Source organism: Pterocles gutturalis, unplaced genomic scaffold, assembly GCF_000699245.1.
Source record: "Pterocles gutturalis isolate BGI_N339 unplaced genomic scaffold, ASM69924v1 scaffold39019, whole genome shotgun sequence".
Taxonomy (NCBI): domain Eukaryota; kingdom Metazoa; phylum Chordata; class Aves; order Pterocliformes; family Pteroclidae; genus Pterocles; species Pterocles gutturalis.
In genome coordinates this window covers 1-18,930 of record NW_010134544.1, presented here as the reverse complement: position 1 = coordinate 18,930, position 18,930 = coordinate 1, and the positions used below count along the sequence as shown (strand labels likewise).

The following is an 18,930-nucleotide window of genomic DNA, read 5'->3' as shown; positions in this document are numbered from 1 at the left end:
TGAACAGCATCCCATCCTTCCAGCGTGTCAACCTCACCACTCAGTGTGGTGTCACCTGCAAACTTACTGAGGGTGCACTCAATCCCATCATCTATGTCACTGATGAAGATATTAAACAGCACTGGTCCCAGAACAGACCCCTGAGGGACACTGCTTGTTACTGATCTCCATCTGGACATTGAGCCGTTGACCACTACCCTCTGGAAGCGACCAACCAACAGATTTCTTATCCATGGAACAGTCCACCCATCAAATCCATGTCTCTCCAGTTCAGAGAGAAGGATGTTGTGGTAGACTGAGTCAAAGGCCTTGGAGAAATCCAGATAGATGATGTCCATGGGTCTTCCCTTGTCCACTGCTATGGTCACTCCCTCGTAGAAAGCCGCTAAGTTGGTGAGGCAGGACTTGCCTTTGATGAAGCCATGCTGGCTGTCTCAAATGACCTCCCTGTCCTCCAGGTGCCTCAGCATGGTTTCCAGGATGACCTGTTCCATGATCTTCCCTGGCACAGAGGTAAGGCTGACGGGCTGGTAGTTCCCAGGGTCCTCCTTGCTACCCTTTCTAAAAATGGGTGCGATGTTAGCCTTCTTCATGCTAACTGATGGGAGCAGAGGGGTAGGGAGGAGAAGGAAGATGCAAGTCTCAGGAAATTTTACCAGCAGCTAACTGAATACTCAGCTTCTAATTCTTAGCATCATGGACTTCACTTATATGATTTAATACACTAACATAAAAAAAAGCAACCCACCAAACCCCAAACAAGGAAAAATCAAATCCTTTTCTGTAGATAAGAAAAGTACTCACTGATGCAGATCACTAATTTTCAACAATCCTAACAAAATCTGGCTGTATAGAGTAGCTCTTTCTTTCTGCCAATATCAGAAAATGTAGAAGATTGAAGAGGAAACAAAAGTTAAACCAAACCATTTAAAAATACAGTACTGTGACAGATTTTATTTCATTTTTATCAGTACTACATGCTTACTACCACTAGGAACAGACATGCCTTTTTTTTCCCCCCCCCCTTTTTTTTTTTTTAACCTATATTAAATGTTGACCTAAAGCTTGCTGTGCCTTGGAAATCTGGCTCAGGAGTTAACTGCATGAATTTTTATTGAAATAGATAAGCACTTAAGTTTGAAAATAAGACAAATACAGGTGAACAGGAAAATTAAATTACAAATTCAGTTCATACAAATATCTTATTCTATGCACTAAATCCTGTTAATTAGCTGAGATCTTTTAAAAATTCTTAAAATACTTATGAAACATTATTTACAAATTATATAAATAAATCCTAGGTCACTTTTAAATTAACCAATACAACAAAAAAGTCACCTTTTTGTACTGCGTGTACTAAAAATGTTCTTGTTTATTGATCATAACCCAGTTTGCAGTATAAAACGTTTGTTCACTTACATCAAAATGGGTTCAAATAGAAGGAAGGAAGGTATTGGTTTCAAAAGAAAACAAAACAATATTATAAATGCTTAAAATCAATGAGGCTTCTGAATGTTCTTCTCTGCACAGTTTGCAGTCATTTTTAGAAGTCCCTTCTACAGTATTTGTCTTGTGAACAGGTCATCTCAAAATAGCAGAGACATAGTTTTAGCAAAGGGAGAATTCAGTACATTGCTCAGACTTCACAAAGACCTTTTATCAGGAGGGAACGGACAGAGAACGGAATGTCAGTGGCCAGCACAAGCCTTTACAACATTTAACTTAAAAGGCAGCATTTAGAGAACTAATCACAGACTATACACATCCTGCACTGAACAGCAATCAAAAGGACTGGAAAATATACATTTAGGAAAACAAGAGACCAATGCTTTTCCATTACCTTTGTTAAAATTAATGCTTTTCTCCTTGTCTTTTGTTTTAAAACCAGCATTGACACCACCAACAACTACAACTACCTTTTTCTTTAACATAATATATGCCAGGTAACTACTGTACGTGAGAAATGTACAATAAAAGGAGAGAAACCACTGAATTTCCTATGCAGACACATGAAAATATAAAGCCATACAGATTCCAAAGTGCCATGAATACCAAATTCAAGTGATGGTTTATAGAATGTAGGAAAGAAACTAAATGGAACTTGCTCTATGGGTTGCCAAGCCCTTCAGCTGTATCTTCAGTTTCTCCTTTGGCTGCTTTGGTGAGAATTTCCATCCATTTAATCTGCAGTTCTTCATCTTCTGCACTGAAATATAGAGTTTGCTGGGACTGGCAAAGCTTGAAAACATGCTTCACTTCAAACTTCTCACCAGAACCTGGTAAACTGACTTCGTATCCAGGCAGAGGAATGGGACGTGGGCTCCGTCCATCCTAAAGAGGAGACATCAAATATAAAAATTTAGCAACCAACAGTATTTGAAATGGGGGGGAGTGGGGGTATACTGCGCGGGGAAGGAGGACTTCCTCTCAACGGGATTAAAGAAACACCTGTTTCAAACAGTTTAAAACTCGCTTTGCAGTAGTGAGATGCGATTGGAGATGCATGACCCTAGCCCTGAGACGTGGTCCCCAGGCACACAGTCAGGCTAGATGGTAAACCACAACTCCCCCCAAAGCGGGGTGTCTTGGGGGGTGCCACCAGGTGCCAGCCCCTCGGTGCCAGCGCCACGGGCGGCCAGCCCTGCCCGCGGAGCCAACGCGCGCACACATGTCAACAAGCACATGAAGGCAGTTCCAGAGTACACGTGCATTCGGCTCTCGCTCAGCACTGTAGCTTAGAAAACAAAGAGGCGATATCGACTAACTTAAAACAACAAAAGGCAATGACTTACTGGTGCTTTATTCTCCTTATTTAACAGATTCCCTGTCACAGTAAGAATACAGATCCAGCAGTGGCATGGCTGAGGATTTTCACGTAATTTCACATAATTTATGCACGTTGTCTTTTACAAAAACCCTGTGCATTAGGTACTGGCAACCAGATCCACCTGAGAATAATGAGGTGCCGTACCTTTTGAACCTCATGGGACATTTGTAAGATTGGTTTAAAGGAGACAAATAACCAGAGCTGGACACCAAGAGACACAAAGACAACTGCCAGGGAAGAGACTTCAAAATAAAAGAGAATTTCAGATTTTAAATCAATCAGTGAATCTTCTCAGAAGGTCTTGGGTTATTTATGATGCCTTTCATAGCAGTCAAGGAAGTCAAAGCTCAGATCCTTGAACATCCTTTAAAGGCCAGATTAACTCACAGATCTAAGGGGTGATACAACTCTTGAGCATCAACCAACTCCTCTACTAAGCTCTCAGGAAAGGCGTACTTCATCAAGGCAGGGTGCGCCATGATCAAGAAACTCGTTTCAACTGATGCCAGCAGAGCATTTTCAAAGGCGGGTCCCCAAACTGAAGTCGAAACCACACAGGCATCAAGCATCCGTACGAAGCCATCGCCTGCTGGAGCAGCTACTTGTGTAGCAGCCTACTCACGTTCAATGCCTCATACTGCAGTTAACGAGGCATCCCACAAATAGGTGGGAAAGTCATTCTTTCATCACCCCATACTGAATGCAGATGACTTAGTAAATCTGGAGGGGGACCACAGCTCTGAGAACAATGGCAAAAAAAAAATAATCTACTTTTCTAACACTTAGACTAAAGTAATTCAAGTTTCAGAACTGCTCACACCAACGCAAATACATACATTAACTAAAGGGGCAAAAAATACACAGTCAAAAATCTGTCTCCACATTTTATTAAATCAATACAGGTTTCCTGATTTATTAATCTACTACTTGTTTTCTTATGCAAAAATGCCAGAGTCCATCTGCTTGAAGACCAAGCACTATTCAGGGAGATTTACATTGAATTTGGGTCAAACGCTAAAGAATTCCGTTTCTGTTTGAGTGCAAGCCATTGTGTTAAAAGCAGTGTACAATTTCTAGATCCTGACACCACTGCCCCATCTGTATAACAGGGAGGTCTTGCATATACAGAAGTTTGAACTAGCATGTACAGAGCAGCTCTACACCTGAATACGTGGCAGTGCTAAAGCAAGCAAACATGGGACTGATGAACACAAAATGCACAAGAGCACATGCAAGCTCCATCATGCCTGCTTCACCGATTTGTTCTAGAAAAACAGACACTAAGACTCGTCACATGTAAAACTGGAGGTTGCCCACAACCATGAAAAATGATATCGTTTGTTACTGAGAAGTGCAGCGTAAGAGCAAATTGACATTTGAATTGTACCTGTTACACCTACCCAACGTACGCAGACACGGGCAAATGAAGCAGACTGCCTTTGGTCTTGCTTCCTCCCTTTTCTTAATATGATGCCTTTGCCACTTTCTCTGTACCTGCCCGATCCAAAAGGAAGGGATTTCAATTATCTCTGGCAAGCTGCACTACCGATAGAGAAAGGTGAAGCACTCAGCCTCCAGTCATACCACACACCGAACCAGATCTCTCTGGGGGACCATGAGCACCTCTGGATTTCCTCTGGCACTGAGCCCTTCCCCTCCTTCCTGGAGTCCAACAAATCCAGGGGCTATCCTGCACCCTCGAGGAATTTGGGCCCTCCACCGAGCACCCATGTAGGATTCACAGGCCTTACAGAGAGATAAATTTCATATTCCACTTTTAAGAGCTGACTGGGTTTGCCTGGTTGAATTGTTTGTTTTTTAAAAAATATTTCTGTATGCAACATACTAGGGTTGCATATCAGTATTTCATCAAACCAAACTACCCAGTGCTGAGAAGAGCTTCCCTTTAGGGTTGATTTCAAAAATCTTCCTGATTGATAGTGAACGATACACAAAAAAACTACTGGTTGTGTAATACTGTCAGCGGTCACAAGCACTGCACGCTCATCCTGGCTCTAAGCAGGTAAGTAATTGTGTTATTTATCTAGGTGATTACAGCAGCATTTATTTCTTGTTCTATTACAAGCATTACAACACGCAGGGTTTAAGATTCGGGAGCGGATAGCTCAATTCCACCATACTGGCAGTCGCCCCTCCACGCAGACACCCCACTCGTGCTGCACATCCCTGCAGCGCAGAAACTCTCTTACACAAATATCCAGAACAGCAGTTACCTGCTGATGGACCACTATCATTTTCTCCTGCTACTTTTTTGAGCAGGCTTGGAAAATCCCTGTTTCTCCACCCCAACTCCACTCTCTACCCACTCACAATCTAATCCCAACCTTGCAAAAATCGTTGCGAGACTCCCGCGATGCAATGGTGGGCTGAGATGCACAGCTCTGCGGGACCATGAGAAAGGACACACAGAGCTTCCTGCAGGGCCAGTTAAAGCTTCACCTAAACAGGGTCAACAGATAAGTCACAAAAATACTTCTCTAAAACCCTTAGCTTGACTTCAAAGTCAGCTACTCCCTTATATTCTAGGAGTACGTCATATTTATGTGATGAATAAAAGATTTTTCTTCAGAATTTATAAACCAAAATTTTCTCTTGGAGCAAACCTGATAATTATTATATACACTAGCCCTCACTACACTACATTTACCCTCCGTATTTCTCCAAAATTCCTTACTTCTCTAGCTAGCTGGGACTCCTTAATTCTGCATTTCTCAATCAGGTGTACGTTTATGGCAGAGCTCTGGAGGTACTTGTGTATTTTTCAAGGCCGATGGGGGCAGAAGCTCCAGGTGAAGTCCTTGGAAAGACAGAGTAATTTCTATAAAACTGGTGATCCTTAAGCTTGAGGTGGTCTTTGCTTATAAGCAAACTTTTACAATTCCACTCAGATAAACATGACCAACATGATAAACCAGGTATGACTTCCATACCTAAGCAAGATGTGAATTTTATCCTTGTGCAGAAAGATTTACGCAAGACTTGAACCATGAATACTCAGGGGATTAATTCATTTTCCTGGAACAAGGATCTAGAGCAAAAGAGCAGGTTTCTTCCTATTTTAAAGCCTGTGAGTGCTATCTCCATTTGCACTGGAATCTCTTCTTCGGTGTGTGGGCCAGGGTGCAGAGGATGAAAGCTGTCCGCGCTTTTACTGTACCAGAAGCTCCGGATTCAGCTTGGTTTACTTCTTCCTCCCAAGAGGCATTTGCTATTTCTATTCTTTTTAAAAATAATCCCCCAACTTTCAAACTCCTATGGTCATGCTTCGCTTGGTCTGTGTTTCAAGATCTTTAATACCATTGTTGGCGATACTGTTCCCAAAAGGCACCTCTGTTTTTAGGCACTGAAATGCTTCTTGACAGGCCTGAAGAGGTTTGTGAGATGCGTTTATGTGGTTGTACAGAACAACATCTGGGAAAATAACACTCAAACACATGAGTGGTTCCCGTCTTGATTCCAGACGTTTAGCCACCAGGAAAGAAGCTCTGGAAGAGATTTTTCTCAGAAGTCCAGTGAATAGCAAGATCGTTGGGTTAATATCAAGGAATGGGATTTGCTTTGTGATTTTTCCTGCAAACTGAAGAAGGTATACAAGTGGGAGTGGTATGCCCTTGAAGAAGGGACTCATTTTTTTTTGTTCATAGTCTTAGTCTGCAACTGGTGATTCCTGACAGTAAATCCTGGCTTGGTCATTGAATATCGAGATAGATCAACCTTGTCCTGTATGCTTTCTTGCTGCTTTATCAGGAGATTTATTTCACACCTGAAATAGTTGAGGACACTAACCACTAAATGTAACTGTTGTAAAATCAACAATCAATGTCAAAGGCACCCTTTTCCCCTAAAAACCAGGATCTTACTAATAATATCAAGAGAGACTCAAGGTCAAATTTGGCAGGACATGGAGCAAAGAACATACTGCCTGAAGCACAGAAGCTCCTCCAGCTTCCAGCCCTGGCTTTGCAGGACTGTCAGGAGGCAGCCCGGAGAATCCAGCATCATTCTGCTGTGCGCTAAATACAACTGATTTATGTCCCGTGGGTTATTGCTTGTGCTCTCCTGAGACAATTGGTTGGGCACTAGGAGAAATTCTCTTTCATGGTAGGTCATACCACGTAAGAGGTGTTGCTTCCTCTCAATTCCTTGTTCCAGTTATCGCTTAGATGACATATGCTGCTCCTGGGTGAAAGAATTTAGACCTCTCTCCCTCTATTCCCACTCTCCTTCCCCAAGCTTGCCCATGCGAGACACTCTGGCGTGCTTTCTGTGGGATACAGGGCTTGCACTCATCCTTTGCTCAGGCACAATTTTCACACCAGTTGAAAAGTTTCGCAGTGAAGTTTTCTCTCTGCTTTGCTTTTTAAAGCTTTTTTCCTTTCCCCAGCCTCTAACTCCAGAGAGATAGGAAGACTGGGTTTGTTGCATTAATTTTTAGTGCTTCCTCTGAGGCCATTGGCTTTTCCAACTTGTAATTTCAGTCATGCATCTCCTGCTGCCTAGGAGGGAAGCCAGGCAGCTCACTGCCCGCGGGATGAATTGGAAGCTTTACCCAGTGTGGGGTTTGAATCCCAGAAGAAGCCAAGCGGGCTGAGTCTGGAGCTCCACATTCAAGCTTTCAGCCTCTCCAGCACCATGCTTAAAACATTACACACGCTTGTTTAAAACCAGAGGGGTTCTTGCTGACAAGTAACAAACAAACACACTTGTAAGGACAACGTGCACTTCTTGTTGAACATTTGCTGTGGGGTAAGCTTTACCTTGAGTAGCTTTATAAAATCATGGGTAATATTTAGTTTCGAGACTGTTCCTAGCTACAGCCATACAAACTGATGCCAATGAAAAGCAAACCCTTGGTACCACTACAATTACAGCAGAGTAATGGTAAGTTGAATTCAGACCCATTTCTTCTTCCATCCCACCCAGAAGATCAAACAAAGCTGTATATAAACGTGTCAAATGCCAAATACATAATGAGATATGAGGGATCGCGTTTCAGCATTGTCATTCTTTATCTTCAGCTCTAAGGAAGCATGACTGATATTTCTATTTTGGATATACTATATCTTGGATATAGATATTTCTGTCACTTGACTTTCATCACACACAAATGCTAGTTCAACAGCACACTTAAAAAAAATAATGCTTACCACAGTAATTATTTCAAATAAAGATAAAATCACATGATGCTACAACAAGGAGCTTTACCAAACATAGTCTGTTTTTCAGGTTGAAGAACATCTACATTTCCACAAATTCCTCCACCCTCTCAACCCAGAACTAGGTTTAAAAAAAAAAGAAAAGCTTGAACCAGCAATCACAATATTCAGCCTGCTTTGCAGCTCTATACATTTTACAGGAAAACGTTTTCCCTAATGACAGTGTAATAAAACCTTTGAATATACCTGTCTGAAACCTCTAAAAAAACCAAAACATGACCAAATTATCCTGGTCTTGTTCTTTTTTGTTAAAAAATGGAAAAGAAAAGCTGTGAGCTTATTTGCTCACAACCATATGAGCAGTAACTAGAGATTACAAGGAAATCTGAAATCTCTGAGGCTTTGTGCTATATTCAGAATATCAAGCTCATTTTTGTTGTTGAAACCAAGCCAAATCCTTTGACCTATTTCTCAGCTTGACATATTTAAACTTATGCACTTTTTTTTCAGTCATATGTTAACCCTCATGAATGTTATTTTACCTGGCTACTTCCTTGCAGATACAGAACAAGAGGTTCAGTCTTGGGGATGGTGACCCACATTTTGTACCAAGTCTTCCCTTTTTCAAGGAACTGGAGGTAGCTGCTGAAGAGGCTGTTTTCAGCTGCTAAGATGCTTTGCTTCTGGATGAAGGAAAACAAAAAAAAAAGAAAAAAAGCTGATTCCACTGATGCTTATGTGGGCAAAATACTCAGAATTACGTGTAATATGTGCTTAATTTAAGTTGTCCAGAGTCAAACAATACTGTGGGGCAAACGCTGGATAGCCCATGACTGAACAAAAGTTTAACTGTTATTATATACCACCAAGAAATAGCACAATTCCATGTAACAAAGGCAGATACTTGAACCACCATTCCCAGCGGTTCTGAAGTTAAATTCCACCTCCACCCAGTAAACTGAGAATGGCAATTAAGATGATGCAGCTAGTTTCTTGCTTAGCAAAGTAGGCTGGGAGATGATTTCAAATTAATGAAAAAAGGTGTATTGAGATACACTCTTGTGCATGGATGCAGAGACATGTGAGACAGATCAGAGAGCACTAGGGAAAAAAAGATTGAAAGAAATTCTTGTCTTTTGATAGAGAGCAAAGAAAAACAAAATTCCTGTTCACATTAGGCTTTGCACAGAAGTCTCCTGGGGATTTCTGACATCTGTTAATAACATTTGTAAAGCGGCAATCTCCTCAGCTGCTATTAACCTTGTTAAGAAAGTTTAATGTAAATAGGAGGGAAAGAAAAAAACCTGCTCTGGTCTTTCTTTTTTCTACACCTACTTTCTCGCATTTTACCTGATCCTTTGAAGATTTAGCACAAGGCGAGAAGCCTGAGCATATGAGGGGAAAATTACTCTTTTCCTTGGGTTTGTACAGCTTTCTGCTGTAATCTGCTCTCTGAAGTAAAGCCCTATGTCACATTTCACTGGTTTGCTTTTTGGCTTTTCAGATTAACAGAGGTCTCGGCTGGGTAGGTGGAGGTTTTCACTTTACTGTCAAACAGCTCTGCTGAAACAGCGCTAGAAAGTTTATCATGAGATACCACAGACGTATAGTTAAGTATAGACACATATGAAGTGCTCATCATCTGTAGGCAAAGCTGTAGCGTATATCTGAAGTTTTTGATGGTATCAAGCTCTGGATCCAGAATCTTCTCTGCACTCTGCAGACGTGGTAGCTCAGGGCAGGGCAATGTGCATTCGTAGCAGTACCCCACTTTGTATTTCTGAGATTCTGGACGTGGCTGGGTACGAAGCTGACAAAGCACCTGAGCAGTAGAGTTCACTCTGGCACATTGTGCTGGTGTAATTTTACCTGGGTAGGCACATTTAGTAGGCTGGAAAGAAATATGACATGCTGGGAAGCAGAGCAGGGCAGGGTCTAAGAAGACTATCCGAGGAAGCATTTACTATCGGAGCTCTGGATACGCACTGGTGGGTTTACATTTCTTGCTCAGAGTCTAGCTCTTTTCCACATAGTTGGTTCTGATGAGAAGCATAACAAGGCTGAAGGCAGGCTGGGGGCTCAGCAGGGTGGCTTCCAGAAAGATGTTTTTCAAGGTAAGATGTTTTTCAGTACAGGCTGCAACCGTTCCCAGTTTTCCATGCAGTGCTCAAAGCAGGACGGTATATGTCAGCGTATTGGGGGAAGGATGATTTGCGATGAAGTTAAGTTTCAGTGGCTCTTTCAAGAATCTGAGGTACCCTCAGAAGATGTGTCCCTGTGGGTCCACTTTCAATTGAGATGAATGTCCTCTTTGTACATATGCAGTGACTTCTGGCTGTATTTCAGAGGTAAAAGAAATAAAAAACTTTTCTTCAAGGTGGCCCATGAAAAGCGTGGCACGTAATGGTACTCACAGCTCTGCCTGTAGTCTAAAAAAAGCATTGGTAAGAGAAGGTTCAGTTGTTGTGGGTGAGAATAAAACAAATCAGTTTGCCAATATGTTTCTTGTTCTTGTGAAAAATAAGGGTAAGATGGGCCATTATCATCGTATAAAGCTTGGTGACATCTGTGGCAATTGTGAAGCAGTAGTTTACCCAGTTTACACTTTGTGGAAGTCTCCTTTTGGAGAAAAGAGTCTGCATTACAGCAGCTTTGAGAAAGTGTGAGTGAATCCTGATAGTCTTTCAGAAGGATGTCATGCTTTTGCACGATCAACTAAGAAAAAATTTGTTGCAATGATATTTTGACAGGATGTGAAATAAGGAGTGCACAAATATCTCCTATATAGAGTTAAAAGTGAAAAAACAAATCTTATTTTGCCAAGTTTTGCCAATAGTTACTGTGCACAACTCAGGGTTGGAAATGCACCATAATAAAAAGAAGCCAGAAGTTTCTCCTCTTTTTTGCTACCTTGAAAGCTGAAGCTTAGCTGCAAAACCTGTGCACATCCCTGAACGATCAACATCCTACAACGAACGCTCACCATTTACCAACAGCATTCAGGCTGCACGCACGTTCAATCCAAGTTACATGTCAGAGCTCAAATACCATGGCAGGTGGAAAAAGACAACCAAACTATTTTACTTGTTCTAAAAAAATACATTAGGAAAAAAAAAACCCAAAAAAACAACAAAAAACAGACACTCAGAAGGAGAGCTAGCACACCAAAGGTTTCTTAGCTAAATACTATACCTCTGCAGCTAGTCTCTTCTTTTGTTCTCCGATGGATTCCACTCCAGGGCTGCATGGGCTTGCTGGTAACTGCAGAAAACACTCTTTACACACTCTATTATGACGGCTATTATCTGCAAGTGGTTTGAATTCGGAGCATTTTGCACAGATCACCTGTATCAGAAAGATGATGCTTTATTATTTAGCCATCATTAAAACACAATGTTTCTCCAAAGAAAGGAACTTGCAGAATGGTTGTTATTAAAGTAAAACCTGGAAAAATAATGTAAGCATAAGATAGAGCAACCAATATAATATTTACTTTATTTACCTCCATTAACAATTAACATTTTAGTGATCCCATGCTGTGTACCAATATGCCTAATTAAAGAAAACATATGCCTTTTGGAAAATACTTTATGATTACCGTCATGCAAGTTTGCTTTTCTTTTCTTATAAGCCCTTAGGAGTCAAAAAGGGCTTAGGTTGACAAAGTGATTAGTACTTTTTAATGCCAATCATAAGATGGTCTAGGAAGGACTGATTGTGAAGAGTAAAGGTGGCTGACACATCCTCATCAATTAGGCAGCTCAGATAAGATAGAATAAGGAATCAAAAAATCACTGACCATTTTGGAGATACAGTCCAGCACATTATCAATTAAAAACTATTTGTCTGATGCCAAATTAACACATTTGATTCCTTTCCTCAGCTGCCAAGAGCACACAATGACACATCAGTCCCATGAAACCAAAGAAAGAGTGATGGATCTGCAGCTCGGGAACCGCTTTTCACGCTTAAAATCTGCCTCTACCACTTGCTCTTGCACACATGCTCCAGGGAGAGAAACTGTCCCCCGGGGTGCAAGGCAGGGGCAGTCAGCCAGATTTGACATCCATTCTGAATTCACTGTTAATTCAAGACGTTAATTACTATATGAAGGTAACTGCGTTAATTCAGCAAGTGTTAAGTGAAGTACTGTCCTGCCAAGCTATATAAGCAAAAGCAAGCTAGCATTTTCAGATACATGACAGTCTTTCCTTGAGATTAATTAACTTATTTAATTTGAATGCTATTGCCGTATCGCAAAACATTGCATAACCAACAACTGTTTAACAATAAATTATTAATAATGTAATTCTTATTATCTCTCTTCCAAGGGAGAAAGCTATTATTTCATTTCTTTAATAATATTGAGCTTTGCAATGGAACATTGTAAACCTCCAGAAATGTATTTCATTATTTTAGTAATTATTAATAAAAACAAACCCAGAAGGTTGACAAAACCAACTCTGGTGCAAAAGTGTCTCTGCCACAGTAATTTTATTTCAATTGCTGAGACTGAGGTTTCTTTAAAAATCTTAACTATGCATTTAGGTCTCCCTTCAGCTGGAAATTTCTCTCTACTTCACATGAATAATGGTATTTAAATAACATTATTCTGTACTAGCTACACTAGGAACACTGAACCATGAAACTCAAAGTCACAGAAGGCAGGTTTCAAGTCATATTACAGAAATCAATCTCATCTTGGCTGTGGTTGTGATTTTCAAAAAAAAAAAAAAAAAAAAAGAGAATTAAGCTGTCAGTAATGGCACTGGGAAAGGGTGGCTGAGTGCCTTCAGTAGCCTGGCCTTGAATCTCTAGGACCGATTTTTTTTGACTTTCCAAGCAGGAGGTGCTTTGGCACACCTATCTTTAATATTTTATGTCCAGCTGTTCATCCTAGAAAAAGCTGCTGTGTGCAGTAAGGCTCTCAGAAGGCCATTCTGTTTCTGCAAACAAAATATAGTGGATAACCCCCCTCCCCAGATACACACACATCCCCAGGGAAGGAACTACCCTTCTTTTCATCCAAAGGGGCTGTATTTGCCTTTAAACCAGCACAGACTAGGCCCCTGGCACCGGAGTTTTGCTCTTTTTTTCCCCGATTCCCAGGGCGTCAAGCAAATGGCGAGACCTGCTCCCTCAATGACCTGCCGCGAACCAGAACATCCTTTAGTTCCTGCACTGAAAAAAAAATAATAAAATCTCAACAGTCTCTGCAGAACAAACTAAGAAGCTCAGTGCATTCTGATACTTACTGCTCCACACTGCTTACAGTGGTGCCGCCTTTTAGTGATGGAGTTAAAGCTTTCACTGCAGCTCTTGCAAGCCTGTTTCTCCTTGTCTCGTTTGGATTTGGAAGATTTCCTACAGGAATCACTCTGAAATGAAAAGTACAATTATGTTATTTTCTTTTTTTTATTAAAAAAACCCAAAACTGCAAAACAATTCATAGAGTTCTCCTGCTGACAAAGATCCTCGTTGGGTTTCACACAATTTTACAAAAGAATTCAGGTCGACCGTGCCAATGGCCTACAGCTGGATGGCTGGCTCAGCCATCGGGTGCCTCTTGGTGTGACATTTTGTGATCTCAGATTGCTAGAGCCGACTCTTCAAGTCCCTCTGTGCTCACTTGTGCCCTTACAGCCACCGAACGACTTCATCTCACAGTCTGTTGAGGAGGAGGAGGAGGAATGGGCAATGTGGGCTTGTCAGGAAGAGCTTTCCTTCCCGCACTCACCTCTTCCTCCCTGCTGCAACGCCACTTGCTTAAGGTTCATGTTGTTGACTTTGTGAGTGCATTGTAAACTCTTCTGCTCACAGGGAGGAGATGTGAACGTTTTGGGAAAAATGGTTTGACTGAAGAAGTGAACAGTGCTGGCAGTGGATTTTTGCACCACCCAACTTAAAATGCTTAATCTAGGAGTTTCCTTAGGCTCCCTCCCAGCCCATGATGAAACATAAAACCCCTCAGGAAGACAAGGACCCCCACACCAGGGACCTGCTGTCAACTGCTCTTGGCAGAAAACACCTTCTATTAGCTGTCTAGGTAGCTGAGCAAGCATAGCCTCTTCAGCTAAGCACCTAAGCTGGTGCCTAAAGTTACTCGGTATAATTAAACCCAATTGTACAATTTTCTGATAAACTGAAGAACATTAACATGACAACGTGCAGTTCATAAAAATACAGCTTCACGTAGAACTTCAAGCAGACTCCCTGTTTTTTCTCTTTTAATACAAGTTATACAAGGCCAGAGGTCAAGTATCGTGGTGGGAGAAAAAAGATAACCAATTTTATTTGTTTTAAATAAATACATTTTAAAAAACAACAACAAAAAAGAGAGACTCACAAGGGCAGCTAGCATACAAAAAGTTTCTTAGCTAAATACTAAAATAGATAAACAAACAAATAAATAAATAAAGACTATTCCTCCGTCCTAGTCAGGATGGCGAGGTGCAAGGCAAGAGCAGCTCCCCTGGGCACCCCCAGCCAGGCAGCACCTGCATGGAGACCCCAGCCCAAAGGAGGGGGCTGTATCGTGTTCCTTTGGCACAGCTCTTTCATGAGAAGAGGCTTGATAACCCTCTTCATTTTCATTTGCAATAATTTAACATACTACTGGGAGAAGACACATTTCCTCTAAATCAACAGAGCAGAAGTATTTTACATTCTTTCTGAAAATCACCCAGGTGAAGGTCAGGCCCATTGCAGGTGTCCTGGGTCCAGCTGGGATAGGGTTAATTCTTCGCAGAAGCTGGGAGTTGGGCATAGCCGGATATTCGATACCATGCTGACGTCATGCCCGGGATATAAGGGGAAGCTAGCCGGGAGAGGGGTCTCTTTTGTGAAGCTCGTGGTGGTGAGATTTTCACTGTATCAGTGTTTCCATTGTACTCTATATACTGTCTTATTGTTATATTCTCCTTTCTTTGGTTTTCCTCGTGTGGTATTATTAAAAATCTGTCATTATCTCAACTCACGAAGTTCCACTTTTTTTTCCTATCCCTCCCCATTTTACCGGGAGGGGAGTGGGAGGGGGGAGGCGGTGTTGCGACCACGTGGTGGTGGTGGTCCTGACACCAAGACAGCAGGTTACACAGAATCTGGACTCCTTGACACCCCTCTTCCCTTTAAACCATGTGTGCATACTAAGTCACAATTTAAGTTCACTTGAGAGAGAACGATTGGCTCAAATTTCCCCGTCTTCAAAGCCTTTATTTAACGCAAGGATGTGGGCAGGGGTTGGGAGGGAAGGCGGCAGCAATTCCAATCAGCCCATACATAGATCTCCAGGTGGGGTCACCAGCACCAGCGAAATTCTGCCATTTGCCCTAAGGTCTCACCTTAGTGGTTACGACTAAGCTGCAGAAGTCACTAATACAGGTTTTCAGGCCAATTAAAAAGAAACCACAAAACCACAACCCAAATTTTATAAGATGACACTACTTTCCCATCTTTCAGCTTGAGTCTCTGCCCTGCCATTCCCTGGTTACAGAGGAAAGCACACTGTCTTGCAGCAGAGCTATTGAAACCACCCTGGCTTGTAACGGCATTACACAACAAAACCACAACTAATGACTTCTAATTGGATTGGATCTTTTCATTTTGATTATCTTTTCTATAGCTGCAATAGCAATGTTTCAAACTTGTATACAACAAGTACATGGGATGCTTTGCAACTCAGCTTGGTGAAACCCAGTCATACGGATTTGTTCATTCAGGAAAGTCACTGTACCCCCATAGGCATCCACATTAATGGCTCAGCAAACAGAGTGCCTGTAAATCCACGTCCTCCCCCACACATAAGCAGAGTGCAGTATTTCACTTTTCTCATGAAGAACCAGATGTAACCAGCATGACACTGAGTAATACCAACTGAACAATGCCTCAGATGAATCACTGGCAAATATGTTCCTTTCAGACTCTATTAGACATATTTGACAAACGAAAGAAAGCAGGAAGGGTATTTTATTGGGCAAGATTTGCTATGACAGTTGCACAAGATTTTATTTAAGACCATTATATTTACTTCAGACCATTATATTTGTACTTGCGCTGTAGCATACAACAAGCATTTATTACTAACTTCACTAATCAAAAAAGGCCCCGTATAAAGACCTCTTTAAGTGTTTGATGAATACCAGCAATGTTTCATAACATTTCTCAACATTATGAGAATACAGTTAGAACACAAGAGTTTGAACCACTGCTATTGCAGCCGTACAAAAGATAATAAAAATAAAAATGTATTTTCTTTACGACTCGCGAATTCCAATGAGCAATTATAAAAGAAAGACTTATTCAATATTATGTTATTTAACTGCTGACACTGGGAAAATATTAAGAAGCCCTTTGCTTTCCACTCCTGCGAAAACTATGAGACTTTGCTGCATGAGCAGTCCCCTCATGCCACCCAGCAATGGCTCCGGAGCTGACCTTGCCACGTACTCTTAACTATACACCATCCAAACAGAGAGGTTTTATAGAAAACAAGGACAGGCATCATAATTCACAAACCTTGGTCATCAAAGATAAATTTAACCGCCACTTTGCAACTGTGTTCTTCATTACACAAGCTATATTATTTACTGTAGATGTATGTTAAGAGGGAGCCTAGTACAAAGCTGCTGGAGCTTCAACTGGAACATCCGGATACTAATGCACTTGAAGAATTGTCATATTTCTCATCTTTCTTGGTGTATCCAGCTCTGTTTTGAAGCTGGTCATATGACATGAAAAAACACTTGCATAAAGTCTGTCCAGAGCCAGGATCTACAACTTCTTTCAGACTGGGCTGTTTTGACCACTAATTCACTTTTACTCTACAGCTGCATTTAACTCTATAAATCTTGACAGTTTCCTCCAACTTTAAGATTTTGGTGGAAAAAGAGCATGTACCCCAGCGAGAGGTACAACGCGTGCCTAGAGCGAAGCGACCGCAAGGTGAAGGCCTGTGGCTGGCCTGCTTAGGAAAGCAGACATCACCTCATTAGTGAACCACTGAAGCCTCCATTTGCTTCTGCGAAGCAGGGAAGAAACACTGACGAGTTTGTAGGAACAGCAAGAAAACCGATGGGCTCAGGAGACTGCTGTTGTGTTACTTGCTATATATTTCATTCTGTCTGGACCAGTAGGTAGAAATGAAGCCTCAATGCTGCACATGCAACACATACACAGCCTGAGGAGACTCTGACATGGGCAGATGCATGAGCAGCAAAGGGGTTTCCCATCTTTTTCTTCTCGTTATGCTTTAGCAGCTGCATATTTTCCATTTACAAATGACATATTTGGAGACACCCGCAATGGGGCAGAACATCATCAGGTGCTTCTGGAAATGCGGAATATATGTGAGAAATTGATTTAGACTACATAGTATATTTTGTACTTTGTAATGCAGCAAAATTGTTTGGTTTCTTTCTCTATATGCCAATGGACATGCAAGATTATACACAAGACAATCTTCCACCGGCTCGTACATTCCCTGTACACACAGAAGGCTGAGCATGAACGGTACAAACTCTGCTCGCAGGGCAGTGCAGCAAACAGGTACCACAATGCTGTACTGCAAGTGGATGATATTTACTGCATTTGGTTTTCACTGTCTGGTTATGCTAACGTGCAACACTGAAGAAAACCTGAGCAGACTCTTCGGGAGACTCAGCAGAACCACAGGAAGGATATCTTAGTTTGCTGACCACCACTACCACCAAGTGGTTTGCATGTGGAAGCTGTTAAGCACAGAATGTACTTGCTTGTGCACTCACCGAGACATTTCTAAAGGAACATCATAATTAAAAATTAATATTTTCTAAAGCTGCAACTAACGTCTGAATTCATTGCTCACACTGATGTTATCCGTTTGCTACAATGCAGCAGAATGAGATCCCAGAATGAATACTACACAATTTTGGGTATTTTTAGCTTTGTGTTTTTGATCAGCTCCATTTTTATTTCTCAGGAATTAAGATTTTTCTTTAAATACACAACTTAAGGAAAATTACTTAATGTCTCAAGATACGCTATGCAAACCATTGACACAACTATTTATAATCATCTCAAAAGATATAATTTTTTTTTAATTTAATTACAACAAAAATTTACATTTCCCTAAAACCTGAGGCCAACATCTACCTCATTACAGCATCTGTAACTCACGGAACAGGGGCACTAATTGCAAAACTGACTACCAGTAAATAAAACACGGCTTAGGGAAAAAGTGAAGTGTGAACAAACAATAAACAGCAAGGAGTACACTAATTACAAAAACTTACTTTTAATAAGCTCCTGTTTGTACAGGACAGGTTGCTGGCTTATTTAACAGCTTTTCATTGATACTCTGTAAACTCTAGCAGTAGGTTACAAGCTTGGCCAGAGCTCTGGAAGAGCCTGCTAAGTGGCTCCTTTATTATTAAAAAGGTCATGCTAATACACAATGTCCTAAAATATGTCTCAGGAGATAAGAGAGTTGTTTGGTTGTTGTTGTTGTTTCTTCTTGTTGGGGCTTTTTTTCAGTAAACTCAGCAGAGGATAACACATTTCCTGAAACTCTGTTATTCTCAGAAGACATATTAGAAGGGAGAGATAACAATGCTAAAAAATAGACCTTACTAAGAACTCCAAACCTCAGGGCTCAGCAGTAGTCACAGATGCTGTACAGAGCAAAATGAAAAATATCTTTAAAAGTATAGTTTGCTTTTGCAGCAGCCAATCACTTATGGGCCAGAGATGTATGAAAGCACTACCATATCCTCCTCTGTATTGGCAGAAACATGAAAAGCACACTATGAAAGAAGTGTTTATCAAAGTTTGGTTCTGGAGATGAAATCCTGAGGTACACAATATGACCGTATTAACCAGGCAGCTTTCCTTGTCTCTGCCCTCCTCCTCCCAAGCATTCAGTGCAGCTCCCTAGCAGAATTTAACAAAAAA

At 41.2% G+C, this 18,930-nt stretch overlaps 1 protein-coding gene across 1 annotated transcript; it reads right to left on the bottom strand.

Moving 5' to 3' along the window:
* Positions 1–1,351: 1,351 nt before the first annotated feature.
* LOC104467741 (FYVE, RhoGEF and PH domain-containing protein 3-like) lies at positions 1,352–13,382 on the bottom strand (the record flags this gene model as incomplete). The annotated part of the gene is made up of 4 exons (XM_010081630.1): positions 1,352–2,331; positions 8,547–8,687; positions 11,197–11,349; positions 13,260–13,382. Coding segments are annotated over 4 exons (642 nt in total), but the record flags the coding sequence as incomplete, so codon positions are not given.
* Between the last annotated feature and the right edge of the window lie 5,548 nt (positions 13,383–18,930).